The 18213-nt window shown below is 32.3% G+C and overlaps 1 protein-coding gene across 1 annotated transcript in view; it reads left to right on the top strand.

Moving 5' to 3' along the window:
- The first annotated feature begins 2651 nt into the window (after window positions 1–2651).
- Window positions 2652–18213, top strand: part of LOC136973982 (peptidyl-prolyl cis-trans isomerase) — a 28553-nt gene continuing 12991 nt past the window's right edge. The window contains exon 1 of the mRNA XM_067268761.1: window positions 2652–2859. Within this exon, the coding sequence (XP_067124862.1) occupies window positions 2683–2859 (177 nt within the window). The 5' untranslated portion in view covers window positions 2652–2682. The remainder of the gene's footprint in view (window positions 2860–18213) is intronic.

Here is an 18213-nt window from a genome sequence, read left to right as displayed (position 1 = left end):
TCCAAGCTTTAAAACACTTGTAAAAAATTGTTAATTCAATTGCTTTTCTTGTATATTAAGGAAAAAATCCTTTATTTTCTTAATAAAATTTTATTATTTAAAACATATAGCAATTTTTAACGTTGATTTGTTTTTTAATACACAGAGAGACCTTTAAAAGAAGGAAATGGTCTCTGAGACTCTCTCGATATTTCAAAAGCCTTGCATATATGTATATAGATATAGTGTAATTTTATATAGTAACTTCTAAATTGGTCGTTTTATTTTCTACTACTGTATTTAAAAACGGTATGTTCAAAAAACGTGCAAGCTATGATGATCGATCGTAATGGTTTTTATAATATCTGTGGATATATACGAGTTATCATGATCTGACGGATTTTTTAATATTTTTATCATTTTTTTCGGTATAGCTACTTCAAGGGAATAAACATTTCAAAATTACAAAATTGCCTAATAAACATTTTCTGACAATAACAATGTACAGTTACATAAAAGTTAATAAATTCTTGCAAATCAAGAAGTTTTTAATTAAAATTAATACATAGTAATTAATTATAATTTGAGTTTTAATAAACGAAAAGTAATTTATAAAATATGTATAATCCAAATAACTAAACATAACAATAAAAAAATTATTTTTAACTTAGTCACGATTTTTATATTTTATTTTGTAACAAAAAAAATTGCGTAATGTATTATATTTCATTTGTTATTTCAATTCTAATGTTTAATCAAAGACATAAAAAATAACAATTTGGAAAAGTATATATACAGTTTTCACATACCCCCCTCTTCATTTCACCCTCCTTCTTTCTCTCTCTCTCTCGAAATGAAGAAAATTGATGTATAAGAAACCTTAAGTAAATACCAATCAGAATAGAACGAATCGCTGAATCGCGAGAAAATGGCTACTATATTAGTCGCGAATAATCAAAGAAACGACAAAGATTGATATATAGATTTCTAACTCAAATCATTTTATATTCAAACGAGAAATGATTGTAAGAGAAAACCTAAATACAGCAATCAACATAGCAAGTTTATAATTTAAATTAAAATAATAAAATAAAATATTTTATGTCATTTATTTTGATTACTTGAGAAATTAATATCCAAAAAAAAAAAAATTATTAAAACAAGGTTTTAATGCAAATATGATAATAATACTCTTTCAAAAATAATAATTTTCTTATTTTAAACTAAATTTTATTATTAAATTTCGTTTCATTCTTCATATGTATCTATAAAGAATAATGAAATATATATAGTCTGTGTACGGTAACATTTTATATGTAAAACGTGATACAGAAAATTGATTTAAAAAAATCCCATTTTTATAGCGTTTCCACTTTTTAGTAACTTCAATCAATAATTTAAATATTTTCTGTACTTTAAAATATAGAAAATACATGAAGCAGTAACTGAATATTTGAAAATAGTTAAACATTTTTCAAAATATTTAATCCTTTAAATAGATGGAACTGTTTTTGTATATAATTTATGTAGATAAGTTACAATTTAGTATTTGACCTTGCTTATCATTATATATATATTTTGTTTTTGTTGTTTTTTTCTTGTTCCTGTTTTTCGTTTTTCGTTTTTCTCACAAATTTATTTGATTTTTTAAAAATAAGCTAAGCTTATAATTTTAATTTTAAACATTTAATTGTTTTCGTATAAATCTGTAAATGCAATTAAAATTTCAATGACTAAACTCAAGTAAAATTCATTAAAGCACGTGGTTGATGGGAAATTTATAACATTGCAATAAATTTCAACATTCGTTTTAATAATGTGTTGAGAACAGTACATGAAATTTAAAATTTTATAGTTTTATTTTTCTTTATATCAATTCAAAACAATTAACGTAATTTTATTTATTTATTTATTTTTTTATTTGGCAACAGATGACAAATTTGAATCTATTTAAGTTTTGATTATTAAAAATACACAAAAATTATTCTCTTGTATACATTAAATTCAATTTATTTTCGATTATTTTTTAATTTATTTACCGCGAACTGAAATAATTATCATGTATCACATTTTATATAGTGTTGCCAATTATTTATCAACTGAATCAATAATTTTAATTATTTTTTTTTATGTTCAAATATTTTTAAAAATATAAAACTATTTCTCTATTGAAATTTAATCTGTTTATTAATACAATCGCGAGATATTAATCGTTGTAAAAGTACAGCGATTTTGTACATATTTAAGGTATTATATATGTAATTAACAATGCTCTAAATACAAATAGTCTTAATGAGAAATATAAACCCGGAAATTTATTTTGATTAAAAATTATTTCTAAATAATAACTTTAAAAAATAAATATATAATAAAATTGTAAATAATGTGATATTAATATTTTATCTTTAAAATTAATTTGCTCTTACGTGTTCGTAACCAACTCCTCCCTTTCATTGCGATCAAATCGACTCTTCCGATTACTGTATGTAATATTCCGCAATAGAAAATAGTTCAAAATTATTTATTTTATTTTATTTATAATAGTTTTTCAGGCTGTTTTGTTCGTTTTTTCATAATTCTTACATACATTTTATATTTTATTATTCAAATTTAATTTAATATATACTTTCATAAAATAAAAGAGATATACTGATTAGATCAGAGTAGGTATACATGTCTAGCGATCTGAACCGCATTACATAAATGGTTCACGTGCTAGCACTTCGTTCTTTCACTGCTGGTTGTCGCATTGTCGTTCGACAGAACTGCTTTTCCGAAGTTAGGTCTCTAGTTCGACGAATTTCTAACGAAATGGCTCTACCAAGATGTTATTTCGATATGGTCGCCGATGGTCAACCTATTGGACGAATTACTATGGAAGTAAGTATAATTTATGACGACTTTTTTTGATTTTTTGTTTCAGCCGCGTGTCTCGCAGACCCTGGTCATGCTTGCCAGTTTTATTCTAAAATTTCGTGTAATTCTTTCTAATTTTTTCTGATATTTTATTTTAATTTTGTAGAAAATTTATACATAATTATTTATATTCAGTTAATGAAATGTAAAAATGGCAAAATGAAAATTTCAAGAATACCGGCAAAATGGCGCCCTTTGTTCACCGTAAACTGTTAACAATTGATGTAGTCTGATCACGTGGTTTGTTTCGTGACGTCTTTTAAATATCTATTTGGTGATTGGTCGTAAACGATATCTTCGGATGCTAAATAGCGAATAAGAAACGGTCTTTTTTTATGGCTACATAAATCTGTAAATTTCCTGATTGCTTACACATTCTGGAATTTTCTTAGGTGGGAAGTATTTTATATTCTCCCATTATTTTCGTTTAAATATCGTTAATTGAATTTTGCCTGTGCTGTAAGTATTAGAACAACAAAGATGGCGACCCCTTGCCGAACTTTCTAGAACTTCGTCTGCTTGATATGCATTATCAGCTCGTATGAGCAGATTAAAAAAATTCTAATAATTTTTTTTATTTCTTCTAGATAATAACTTTAGATATAATAAACTTTGCTCTTCTACTTCATTAGTAAGACTGAACAGCTGCCTCGGTAACTTAGCCTGTGAAAAATATTTTTAGTTCAGATTCAGTTCAGCCATTTCCACCAGAATTGTTGAACTTTTGCTTCAAAGCAACTTTGTTTCTATAAAGGAAGCATAAAATTCTTTCATAGGAACTAAAGTAAAATTTGGCTTGATTACTATACTAAAAAAATAGTTAAGCAAATCAGATATCAGTTTTAGAGCAATTTTATGGAAGTCTGTCCCTTTTGTGTTAGAAACTGTTAGCATTTATCTGTTTTAAAGGTTTTTTTTAAGTTAAATATCCTCAAAATTGTTGTTCTCAGTGAATAGGATGTTTTAGGTTAATCATAACTTTTAAATGATCAATTATATTGGAATCTTGTGTTAGAAATTGATTAATTTTTCAAATGGTCAAAGCTGAGACATGTTTCAACTCCCTAACTGTAAACTAATAAAATTAATAAGCATTGTGCATACTTTCGAGGAGTGTCTGTAATTACTGACCGATTCAGAGTTGTCTCGGAAACTTTGCTTTCTTGTTTTGATCAGTGATTTGAAATTTTTGTTCTCATACATTTTTTAAAATGTAATAGCTCAAAACGAATTTTATAATGACAGATATCTTAGTAGATTCTTAATAACTCAAATCTATGCATCTTGATTTAATCTTTTATCTGTATTGAGCAAATATACATAACAAACTATTGAAGACTAAATAGATATATAGAAATAATGTTAAGGTAAAAAGAACTATGTCTTAAGAACATTTCTGCTGTGAATAAGATTGGACATGCATTGCGTTTGGTCCTCAGGAGTAGTTGGTTAAAACAAAAGATAGATTGCACTGCAATGTCTAATGACACACAGGATTATACTAAAACTTAACTGTAATAAGCATTTTAAATCTAATTATTCTTGTCATACTACTAATACTTTTGCTAATTTTATTTTTGAGGTAAGCTTTCCAATTTTTAATAACCAAGCTGTGTAAAATTATCAAGTTCAAAATCTTAAAAAGACCCAAAGTATGTTATCAAATGTCTTTTCTCTGCTTTTTCTAATAGTTTAAACTAATCCATATCCTCCATTTTGAATTCTTCCACTATTTCATTGAACAATAGTATAATACATGTAATTTCTAATCCAACAATCACCTAGAGACTGTTGGAAACAATATGAAAGGACAGAGGTATGTCTGTACAGTATAAACCCATTAAACTAATGAGCTTGTTTACTATGTCAAAGGCCTCCTGGGTTGCAGGAATTGGAAACACATGATACTAAAGTATCACAAGAAGCAAGGCTGTAGAATATTTTCAAGATCTAAAGTATTTCTGAATTATTACTTATCTACTACAAAATTTGTGAAGCAATTAATCATTGCTATGTAGTTTGGACATTAAACTTGCATCATACAAATAATTGAATAGTGCTGCTGTATAGTTTGCCATGCAACATTGACCTTTCTGCAGTGGGTTAGTTGGGTATGGTGCTATCCCTATGTAGTGGATAATGAACATGGGAAATTTTTTAAGTATTTTCCCGTGTGTTTTTTCTCATTACCATTTTGGAAAAAGGTATTGTACACAGTATGTCTAGTAAAGTCAAGTCTTTTTTATTGTCACATAATTCCTTTTTTTATGTGACTTTTTTTCTGGCAGTAGTTTTTGGCTATATCTGCAAAATTCTTTTGCGAATATAGCTGTCGTTCACAAGTGCCACACGATCACCCTTGACAGATATATCTGTTGGTCACTGCAGAGTGGTTAAACTACTAAATAAATATAAAAATTTTAAAAGTTAGTTTTCATTTAAGTATGTCAGCAACATATTAGGATAGCATATACAATTATAAACTTGAAGTACAGTAATAGGTTGATTTGTGTAAGTAAAATTCAAGTTGTTGCATGACCCAACTTTAGTATGGCCCTAATTAAGACTTCAACATAAAAAAATTCAGAATTTCTCTACAACTATGTACAGTACAACTTCTGGAAAAACTTTAGTTTGACTTACTTTAAATGCAATCTTATTTTTGTTTATAAAATGATAAAGCTTATGTTTAGCTGTTTAATTGAAACAGTTTACAATGTTTAAACAGTTTATTTTCAAATTTCCTGTAAACAAGTGTTTTAGAACCAATATGAAATTTTACCCATTTGAACAGCATTGAAGAGTTGGAGTAATTTTCTTTTCAGTTTTTTTTTCTCTGCTGTTGGATTGGAGCATAAAACTCCAAGTTGGAGTTTTAGAAAATCCAACTTTTGCTTCTAAATAATAACTTAAAATATACTTTGATTTTATTAACTCAGAATGATATTTCATTACTTCAGTAGGCATTCCTATTGAAACTGAAAGCACTTTTCTCAGTTTTTCATTATCATCAATCATTATTGAGTTTCCATCTGTGGTTGTAAAGTATTCAAAAACAGTAGATTTAATTCAAGTTGTCTTAGCCATTTTGTATTCGTCTAGACAAAAGTTTAAATGCCTAATACTACGTTCACACAAAATCCTCGACTAACTTCGATCTCGATTTACCTACAATCTGGATTGTGACTGTCGCTATTCAAACGTCGTGCCGTTCGCACAGGTAACTCGCTTGAGAATAACCCGGCTATTGTAAGCGATGATAAAACTGGCATAACTACTCGGTAAGTCACAAACACCAACACACAAAATGGAAGTTTTGATTAGAAATAAATACTTTATCTTGCCATATATCTAATAATAGACAGATGTCATCGTCTCTCCAAACATCTTTTTTATTTCTTTGCCGATAGCCCGACACGTGTTCTGTAGCCATCTTGTATTTTCTCACGCGCGTGGGATTGTGGGATCTCTCTTATGACTGGATCTAGTTTCAAGAACTCTCTCCAGTCAATCGCGATTGAACGTCGTTTCAGTCGAGATTGAAACGGTCGAGGGTGTTTGCACCAAGGCATAGTCGCTGACCTTGGTCACAATCTAGATTGAAATGCTCGGTGCGAACGGGGTATAACAATGTATTGGAACACCTTTATGAAAATCAACACTCAGGCAGAGCATTGGCAAAGCCTCTTCTATTTGGCTTACAGAATTGTGTTTATTTTGAAAGTTTCATTGGTCCATTTTGATAAGCATTCATTTCCTATTAATTGTTGAGGAATCCAAAAATTTAGTATTAAAAAATGGGGGTCAATGTCTTTATTTCATACAAAGATAAATTAGGATCAGTGATAATGACCATGCTCCCTAACAGGATTGAGTGTGCCTAATGGAATTTAGGAAGGGGAAAAACCAGCATTGCATGGAAAATGGGTGTCAAAAATGAACAAACAAGAACAAAGCAATAAATACCAAGTGAATGCAAGAATTTCCTTTTCTGTGACAGTGTGAGGATTGTCTTATGTAGCCAGCAACCATTTTCTTTGGATCATGCATACAAGCCTTTACATTCAAATGTCAGTGTCTGGGTTAGATGGAACAAAATATAATTTGTAATAATCTTAATGAAATTTTTAGTTACAATAACACAACAATGCCTCAATTCTGTTACAATACAACAGTTGTATAACTAGTTGGTTAGTGGGAAGAAAATATCTTTAATTACAGGAGGCTCTTTTATAATGGAAAATAGTAGATTAATGCTCTTATTAGGAACTTAAAAGTAATAAACAGGAATCTCTCCATTTTTTCCCAACTCCTCTAGTGATAAATTTGCTTTTGACTACAACCAATTTTTTAAACTTGTTTTATTTGTAATGAGGTTCTGACTCATGTCTATTGCAAACAACCACATAAGTAGGCAGCAATGTAACAAGTGACTGAACTGATCAGAAATGGTAAGCAGTGTTTAAATTTCACATTTAAAACAAGATTTCTACATTTGGGAAACTTCCCTAATTAATGTCAGGGCTTAACCAAGACACTACTTGTGATCTAGATGAAATGAGAGTCCATCCTTAATCCAGAAAATTGAATCCTTTGGACTGAAAGATGTTTGATGATTCAGCAAAGTTTATTGTCAGGAAATGTTGGAATATTTATAGCAAAAGATGGATGGGTGTTAAAGAATTCTTAAACACATTGGATCAAGATTACATTTTTTCTGCCGGTATTGCAGTAATATTTTTTTACAGCAGTTGATGAAATATGCAATAAATTTCTCTTGAATCTCTATCATTCCTGTAAGCAGAAATATTAAACTTTGAGAAGCAGTTGCAACAGAAAATTGTTTCAAATTGAGAGATAATTTATTACAATACAGTAGACCCCCTATAACACGGTGAAAAAATTGTGATCGTGTTTGTATAACACGGTAAAACGTCATTGCCGACTCGTTTCGTGACAGGATTGGTCGAATCTGGACCAATAGTGGACAAGCAGCCAAACTACTTGCTGCCATCCAGCGCCACGCGTATATGCGGAGGGTTTAGGCGGGAAAGTATTGATAAATTTTTATACAGTTCTTGTGAAAAAAACATTTACAGTATTATTCAACGGCCATAAAAATTATTTCTATTAATGATGTCTCCAAAGTTCAGCGAATTCTTTGCAGAAAGAATAACTTATCAGGAAACACACGTCCGCCGTTTGACGAGTCGCTCCGCGACAAAAACAAGCTTAGGCAAATGGCGTCTTCGAACGGTGCACACTGTAAGTAATCCTACAATTTTTTCTATAGCATAGTTTATATGGATTATTTCCAAAAAATTATACATGTTTTGGAAATGTTTGAGTGAAATTAGTCTAGAATCAATTTAATTTTATGGAAGAAAACCTTTCAAATAGCCATAGCCCCTAAACTGCACACGTGCCGGGCTGATTGGCTCATGTATTTAAGTGACTCCTACAACACTGAATGTATCTATGGTGTTATAGGGGGGTCTACTGTATAAGTGACAGCTATTTTAGACTGGAATAGAAAATTTTACATAATTCCCGAAAATTATTGCACACAATAAAACATTTCACAAATGAATTTATAATTACTGTATAATTTGGAAAATTTCAAATTTAATCCTAGAAATATGGTATTGCAAAGGCATTTTTAAAAATAAGATTTAGGAAATATCTATTTAACTTGAATTTTTGCAAGTATATCTGCATATTAATCATCCCAATTGGTAGCCCTGTCAGGACTTATGTGAACTAGTAGTTCATTTGAACAAAGCACTACTAGAATTTCTACTTTTTATTTATAGTAATATATTGACAACATTTTGATATTTTAGAAGGCTAGGCCAGATCCTGCAACAGCTTAATGCAGGCCTTGGAGTTACTTTTCTTACTTGTACTCACTTTTTTGGTCATTTTTACGTGCCTAATTAAGATGTGGGACCAATCAAAAATACAGTGGTGCCTCGTATAACGTACTCCTTGAATAACGGACGCTGCGAACAACGGACTTTCTGTTTGGCCATTACGTGACTCGAGCAACGGACTGGCTGCGAACAATGGACTTTTCGGCATAATTGGTGACTGCTCCATGGGTGCGTTCTTTAATGCGTCTCCGCTACTACGGGAGTGCGCGGCTGTTTGTAGGCATTTAGAAACGACGGTGAAAGAAAGATAGCAGCGCCCGCACTATCGATAGTATCGTGATGGAGGAATCTATAACTCTAAAATATGAGCTTTAAAAGACAAAAGAAAGGTCCCAATTGTAAAATATAACCATAAAATGGATTACTTGTTCAAAGAGCATTCAAAATAGCCTCGAAAAAAAATTTATACAGACACATCACCGCGTGCGCTAACTCGCGCTTTCACAATTTTTAAATTCTCATTCATAAAACCACGTAATGGAACCGGAAACGAAACTATCTGAGCCACGGAGGATGCCATGTTGCTTTCCACCGTAAACTACTGCTACAAGCGACCGTTTTTGCCGTTCGTCGGCGTGCACTCCCACCGGAATTTAGGAACGCGTTTCGCAGGAATTTTTAAACGGATGTAGCTCGCGCGGGGTTACGCGGAGGAATAAAAGAACGCACCGCCATGTTCATTTTTTATGATACAGTACGGTTATTTTATGCTGCGGAACGAATTAGATGTTTTAACATGTATTTCTATGGAAAAATGCGTTTCGTATAACGGACGTTTCACTTAACGGACGTGCACCTGGAACGGATTAAGTAAGTTATATGAGGCACCACTGTAATTTTAAAGCCAAACGATCTGCCGAATTATCTGACTATCGAAATAAAATTTTCTGGAACCACCTGAAATGCGCGGCCCTGAGAGGGACTCAAAATCGCAACTGCTGCTCAGTGTTAATAGGTTATAGGAAACAAAAATTTATTTCACGTATGTAAAAAAATCCTTTAGGTACTTAAAAAATCCCTCTCATTACAAATTCAGAAGCCAGTGTTGAGTAAAGTTATGTACTCATGCCATATTTTCAAAATCTGTCAAAATCTGTCTTCCGAATTGCATTTCCTTCTACAGAGTTTAAAAATAAGTATTCTAAGCATCCCTGCGTTTTTGGCTGTTTTCTAAGATAATCACTAAAATCCTTTTACAGGGGAAAACACACTATGCGGAGAGATTAATCTCTCAAGCTGACAACACTGCTGCCTCTTTTAAATTCAAAATACAGTACAGTGAAAACTGTTTAGGCGATTACCTGCATTCGACGGGCACCTGTCAAAACGGGCAAAAATTTCTGGCACGGAATAGTTTATACATAGTCGTCGTATAAGTTACCTGTATTAAACGACCACCATTAACGCGACCGCGGGCAGCGATTTTTCGTCCGAAACAACATACAACAACTGTAATAAACGACCACTTCCCCGAATGTATCTATTCTAAACTCTTGTTCGAACCCATCTCGGGCACTTCTCCCACTCTTGAAATTAGTTGCAGGTGTTAATGGATTAGTCCAGCTACAAAGAAAACTCATTTCTGTTCTAAAATGTTGGAAACACGAGAGATGCGAAGTGCTGTCGTTTGAAGGTCGTATTAAAGTTATTACAGAAAGTGAAAATGGCTTATTACAACAGAGATTAGCAGATAGATTTAACTGTTGAAAAACAAATTTTCAAAATTTTGCAACAAAAGTCTATACTGGAGGAATGGGAAAGGAATAGAAACAAGGATAGCAAATGAAAAAGAAAGTAGCCGAGTGAAGAGAGAAATTGATATGGGAGTGGTTTCAAAATGCAAGTGCTAAACGGATTCCTTTGAATGGACCAATCATTCAGGCAAAAGGACGTGAATTTGCAGAAAAATTAGGGATTTCGTCGTTTTGTGCCAGCAATGAATGGCTGGAAAGTTTCCGGAAGTGTCATAACATTGTTCATCGTTCCTTGTGTGGTGAAAGTGGTGACGCCAATCAAGTTAACGTAGAAGATTGGAAACAGTGTGTTCTTTCGATGATAGATGGATATGATTTCGCCATGTCTATAACACAGACGAAACAGGACTTTTTTCGTGCCATTCTGGATAAAACTTTAATCGAAAAGAGGAAGTGTTCAGGAGGCAATATGGCGAAAGAACGCCGGACTCTAATTGTTTTGCTATAGAGCTAGTGGAAGGAACGACGAAACTAGATCGAGGCACCTCTAGCGGCGACGCCAGGTAACAGAATCGGGGCTACAAAGCTGGCACCAGTGTTGTTCCACCTAATACTTTTGCACTAATCTAGTACATTTTTACTTGTTCCAGTATCAAGATACCCAACACCAATTTCCTTGTACTATTTATGAAATCCTAATACCTTTCCTTTTAATTTAGTACCTTTCAAAACATTCGTTTTTATTCTATATTTCTATATTTTTTACTTTGGCAGTAAATAGATGCTTTTATTACTTCCTCATTCAGCAGTTGAACGTATTTTTTGCAATTAAATTTAATAAAAACTAAATACAAAATCGAGTTCTTACCGATTCTTGTGAAGCACTGTTATTAGCAAAGGAGCTACTTAAAAGCAACAACGATGAAACGTTACACTTGGAAACCATCTGCTTCAACCATACCAAAACATTCTAGTGAGGAAGATTCTGATGATGATCTTACCAGTGATTTTTCAATATGATAATTTTAAAGTTTAGTACTTCATGTTCATTACTTTTGTTTCAACGTTTTGTTCATTTGATTGTTGTTGAGGTATAATAGCGTTCTTGCAATATATGAATTTATCCTGTATGAATTTTGTATGTTACATGTAACACTGAATATATTTTAATAAATAGAAATTTGATAAATTATAAACTTATATATTATAAGTATATATTTAAATAATATATGTACAGTACATACATACAGCAGTTTACGGTCAAATTAATGCCTGCATTAGTCAATACATTCACTTCTCGGCTTACGACGGGGCTCGGTTCTGCAACTTCGGACGTAAGTCGAGAAGTGACTGTACTTACAACAAAACAGTTAGCCATCTTACATAAGCACACGCGAAGGATACAACAAAACTAAAGATGACGCAATCAATCGTCAGAAGCGTGCAAGATATATATGTATATGATATATATTTGACGAAAACTAAAAAATTGATTCATTAAAAAATTTTAAAAATGTAAGTTTTTCGTCATAACTCGAGAAATGACTGTAGATCATTAGGACTGAGCAGTATTAATATTCTAATATTTATTATACTCTTAATTTTGTACGATTTAAAGGGTGGTGTGGAAGAAGCAAACTGTATATCCATTGCATGGTAAATAATGAAATTTATAACTAACCATATACAGGGTGGGCCAGCGAAAACGAAACGGCAGAGTTTTCGTGTTCGTCCAAGCAAAGCGCTCGGACAGGTCGATCTTTTGCTCGAGGGGACATCTTTTGCAATAAGGTTTTTGCGATTCTGAATACAACAGACAACAAAAAATTTTAAAAACTCATTTATTTTGTATTAACTAAACAAACATTTTTTTCGAAAAAAATGTTTGTTTAGTTAATATTCAGAATCGCAAAAACTTTATTGCAAAAGATGTCCCCTCGAAAGTAAAATCGACCTGTCCGAGCGCTTTGCTTGGACGAACACGAATACTCTGCCGTTTCGTTTTCGCTGGCCCACCCTGTATATATATATATAGAGGAGCTTCAATGAGGACTATAGCAGTAGCTAATAGTATTGTATTAACAGGGAGAACTTTTATCGTCATTTCCTCAAAATACTAATTTTGCTTCTTACTCCTTTCTTCCACAGATCTCTTAAATTCGAATATCACATCACATGCCAATTAATAACTGTCAGATTAGCAATTTTCTTTTTTCTTTTATATTATTTTGTTAAAGTTTACATTTGAGAACTAAATTTAAAATAGAGCCAACTAAGGTTTTATAACAGAAGATTGGTTAGAATGCAACACATCATTATATAGTTAACCTCAGGAATTAAATTGCAGCCAGCCATTTCTCTTTCCTCCCAGGGTATTGTTCATTCGGGAACGAATAAAACTTTGTACCTGGCGGCGCAGTAATATAGGTAAATATAGGTAACACTACAACCGACCACACAACAGTTATTTTTTGAATTTTTATGTGGCATAAAGCTGTGGTTCATTATCACAGGTAGAAAAGAAGCACCGTGTTTCATTACGTATCCAACCCAAAGACGCACGTGTTTTCCCGAAGCAGTTTCTTTGCCTGCGTACAGGTGGCGCTCAACTCAGTTCCACTATCTCTAATGCATTAGAAGAGAAAGAACCAGCATTTGTCATTTTTAAGTCACTTCGACCTGGTCCTAGATGCTTTAAAGGTATTGACGTCGCAACTTTGGGCGTGACCTGGAAAGCCAACTCCAGAGCTTGGATGACAGCAGACATTTTTCAAGAATGGATAGAAAAATTAAATGAAAAAATGAGCCAAAACAGGAAAATTTTACTTTTTCTGGACAATGCTGCCTGCCAACCCCATGATTTCACTTTTGGATGTTGAATTGAAATTTCTTCCGCCTGACACTACGAGCCACCTTCAATTATTAGATCAGGGCGTAATCCGGGAGTTCAAGATACTATACAGAAAAGAACTTGTAAAATTTTTGCTTGTTCGGATGGAAAGTGCAACACAACTTGATAAACAACTGACTGTTTTGGATGCAGTTAAATGAATTAAAAAACGCCTGGAAGGAAGTGAATTCTGAAACGATCAGCAAATGTTTTAGAATGTTATAATTTGGCAGATTATTTGGTTTTAATTAACAATTGGGTTATGGAGTTGTCGTTTACAAAAATATTTTTTTACTTGATTTATCTGTAAATAATTTCTTAAATAACTTGAGTTAAAGTTATTTTAATGATTTCATAGCACATTGTTAACGTTAAATTACATCTATATCTTCCTAAATGTGTGTTTAAATTGACCAAGTATAATTATTCCATATAGTATTATTTTCATAAAATGTGTGATTACTTGTGAAATATTCATTTTTTAATCTTTTCTCTTATGCTGATTATAATTGTGCATTAACTGAGAGACTAAAAAAGTAAACGAAAATGTAAATTCATATATACATATAAAATTTACCAAATAAATTAAAATATTCGAAGTGTTGTAAAAAGTACAACACGTAATTGCTTGTGAGAAATTTTCACACGCTTTCCAAAAGGTTAACGTTGCAACGATGTTTGTTTTTATTCATCTGCAGGAAAAAGTTCCTTGTTATTCATGAAATCATTAATAAAATATTATTTTACTTATATTATTTGGAATATATTTATTTTATTTTGAAATCAATATTTACACATCTCGAAGCATTAAAAAAAGTTTCTGATAATGATAAATATCCCAGTATAGCCAAATTAGTGAAATCAAAATCCCGTTCCCATGAGAGAGGGGGGTCAATTTTACACAGGGTGCTTTCTCCTGATAGAGCATCAGTGTTGGAAAGAATGCTTAATTCACTTTTGATTGTTAAGGAGGGACTAAACATGTATGACCAAAGCCCACACCTTGTTTCCATTACAAAGGACGACTGAAATTAGCTCCCTCAGTGCATAAAAATTATCAAGAACAATTGGAAAATGAAAAAGTTAAAAGAATAAGAGAAACTGGAAAAAGAGCACAAACATTTTGAAGAACAAAAGAAAGCTGTTCGTAACATGAAGATTATGGAACTACAGCTGAGTTTAAACCAGAAAAATTAGAAGAAAATGAAATACATGCGACAGACCAAGTTTTGTTAGAAGCAGCAAACAAAAAAACTAGAGGCTATTAACAGCAAGAACATGAATGAAGTACAAGCAGCACGTGTGATGCTTATTAGTGTTAAGTGTTCAAAAGCAAGAGGAAGTGAAAAAGAAGGAAGCTGAAAATACCAGAATAATGTTAATAAAAGAACATCTTTCATGACTGATTATTTACAGAAGCTAAAGACTTTTCAAGTATTCATGGTTTACTGGAAATACAGAAGCCACTGGTTATCGGGAGACAGAAAAAAACGCAATATAACAGAGCAATAAAAATTCTGGGCTTTTACTAAACAGATTATACAAGCTATGGAATTGCTATTCTTTCATCAGCAAGTGTTTGATATAAAATAAGCTTAGTTTTTCAATCCTGAATTTTATTCGTGGTTATATCGAATTAATTGACGTTTATGTAAACATCGATACCATGAACGCCCATTTAGCAGTATTGTTTCTTTAACAATGACATGAAAGACAAATACTGTCGATATAAAAACAAAACATCAATTGCGATTTTATTATACAGTACTATATAAATTGCTTATTAGAAATTCGTGTAGTTTATATTTTTCAATAAAAATTATAAATGCTGTAATCGAAAATTTAAAAAAATAAGCATTGAATATATAATAGAACATCAAAACAAAATTAGAGTAGAAATTCTCTAAGAAGCAAAATAAAGTTACTACTGTGTAAAAATTTTAGAACGTTCTGTTCAGAATTAAAGATTTTTTCCTTACACATTATGCTGTGAATTCGAAATTTCACATCTTTATGTGAATTGACGCAATACCTTTAATTCACAGAAAGGTGTGACATTCACAGAAACTTGTAAATGTGGAGACTGTACTTAAAACTAATAAAACTTATATCAAAAGGAAAAATGATGATCGATCTATCCACTTCAGCATATTTAGGTCTTGACGAATTTATTGTTTCACTTTCAGTGGTAGTTTAAAGGACAATAGTAGAAATAAAATACCATATTTCGTTGCAAATAGAAATTCAGTGGCAATTAGTAATTTAAAATTTATTGACTCAAATGCTTTTAAAATTTGGGAACCAAAAAAGCACGAAATAACAAGTGGCTACTGTATTACAGTATATACAGAAATTTTTAAAATGTGTTTAACCATAGCAGTAAAAATTTTCTTTTTATTCTGTTATTTTGCTGAGTTTTCCTGTGTTTTCACTTTGTTTTGTCACTCACTATTGCACTCACTTTTCCTGTATTTCAACTCACTTTTTCAGAGGGGAAATAGCACTCCTAGGCCTGCTTAATGACAGCTTAAATCTCTATGGTTTGAGTTGAAGATAGACCAAATTAGCAATAACAGTCCATTTCCTAGATCTCTGCATTATGTTAAAGAATGAAAATGCTGAAACAAGTGTACTGGTATGACAAGCCCAGATTTTATTCTTACCATTTTCAATGACTCATCATTAGCTGGCTGCATTTAAAGCAATGAATAGAGGTTTTTACACTAATTCAAAGCTAGGATAAAATTGGAGCATATTAACAACATAGCAGTAATGCATGGATACAAAGCACTTATTCTTGCACTGGCTTGTAACATTCAGCTTGGTTCTACAGACCAACAGACCAACAAACCAAAAAGATTAGAAGTACAGTAGAGCATCAAAGTGGAACCAATTGGGGACTGGAGTCCTTCCAGTTAATGATTTGTTCCAGTTTCCGACTTTGTACGAAAAAATACATTAACCTGTCCGATGTTCAAAATTTTCTCCATTGTGTATCGCTTCCTGTTGAATTTTTCTCCGTTGCGTGTCGCTTCGTGTTGAATTTTCGTCGATTTTAAGCCTAACGAAAATTTTTATAATAATCATCGAGGCTATCGTATCGTTAAAAATTATTTCTGCATTTTGTACAAACAAAATAAATATATTAAAGAATATAAAAAACATGAAAATTATACTTTAGAAGTAAATTTAGTATCAAAAACATTCGATTCAGCACGACACAGTCCGACTGAAAATCGTTCCACTTATCGACGCACTACTATATAACCATGAAAATGAGCACAGACATCATATAATTATCTTTGATCTGATGCTGCTGCTACATAGCACATCACTCAGTAAGTCTGGTCTAACTAAGAAAAACAATTTTTTTTTTAAATTCAACTTTATTCATCAACATAATCTCCTTCAAGAGTGATACATTCATTCCAATGCTGCTTTAACTTTTCGATGCCTTCTTTGTAGAATGATTTGTCTTTGCTCTCAAAATAGGCCTCAGTTTCGGCAATCACTTCATTTGAGCCAAATTTCTTTTCCTGGAGCATCTTTTTTGATGTCTGCAAAAAGCCAGTAGTTGCTGGGGGCCAGATCTGGAGAGTACAGCGGGTGAGAAAGCAATTCAAAGCGTAATTCATTCAATTTAACCATCATTTTCATTGACTTGTGATATGGGGCATTGTCTTGGTGGAACAGCACTTTCTTTTGCGTGTGAGGGCGTTGTTTCTTTATTTCTACACTCAGTCGATCCAATAGTGCCATGTAATATTTGCTATTGATAGTTTTACCTTTCTCATGATAGTTGATGAACAAAATACCATGCACGTCCCAAAATACGGATGCCATAACCTTGCCTGCTGACTTTTGAGGTTTTGGTCGCTTTGGATGACTCACCGGCTGCTGTCCACTCAGCTGACAATCTTTTTGATTTAGGTGTGTAGTAATGGATCCATGTTTTATCTATTGTTACATACCGACAGAAGAAATCTCTCTCGTTTTGCTTGAACAGCTCCAAACAGTGCTCTGAATCGTTGACACATTGTTTTTGGTCTGGTGTGAGCATATGCGGCACCCACTTTGAAAGCAACTTATGCATGCTCAAATTTTTGTGTAAAATTGTACACACTGCCTTCTGATATCTTTAAGGTGTCAACTATCTCATGAAACTTAAATTTATGGTCTTTCAAAACTATTTTGTGGACTTTTTTTATGTTTTCTGGAACAACTGCCAATTTTGGGTGACCAGCATGTTCAGCATCATTGGTGTTTGTACGATCGCATTTAACTTCGGCATACCAGTCAATAATAATTGATTTCCCTGATGCAGTGTCTCCCATAATGCTTATCAGACCACTGTTTGGCTTCAACAGTATTTTCTTCATCAAAAAACTGTTTAATCAACACACGAAATTCTTTTTTTATCCGTTGTTTTGAAAATTACAAAACTGGGGTCGCTAAAACCACTGTAACCTGTAAACTAATTGTCAGAATGTCATGAAATTTTGACACGTATCATTTGAAGGTTGGTACTATCCAGAAATCATATGGGTCTGTCAGTGTGTCAGACCAGAGACTTATTAAGTGATGTGTAATACACATCGCCAAATACAGTAGAGTCGTTAATCCGAATCAATTGGGGACTGGGGTTGTTTAGATTAGTGATTTGTTCAGATAACTGATTATGTACGAAAAAATATATTAACCTGTCTGATGTTCAAATTTTTCTCTGTTGCGTGTCGCTTCGTGTTGAATTTTCGTCGATTTTAAGCCTAACGGAAATTTTTATAATAATAATCGAGGCTAT

This window comes from Centruroides vittatus, unplaced genomic scaffold (assembly GCF_030686945.1).
Source record: "Centruroides vittatus isolate TY-2023 unplaced genomic scaffold, ASM3068694v2 contig_3343, whole genome shotgun sequence".
Lineage (NCBI taxonomy): Eukaryota > Metazoa > Arthropoda > Arachnida > Scorpiones > Buthidae > Centruroides > Centruroides vittatus.
Note: the sequence above shows the minus strand (reverse complement) of the source record. Positions and strands in the feature narration are given on the sequence as shown.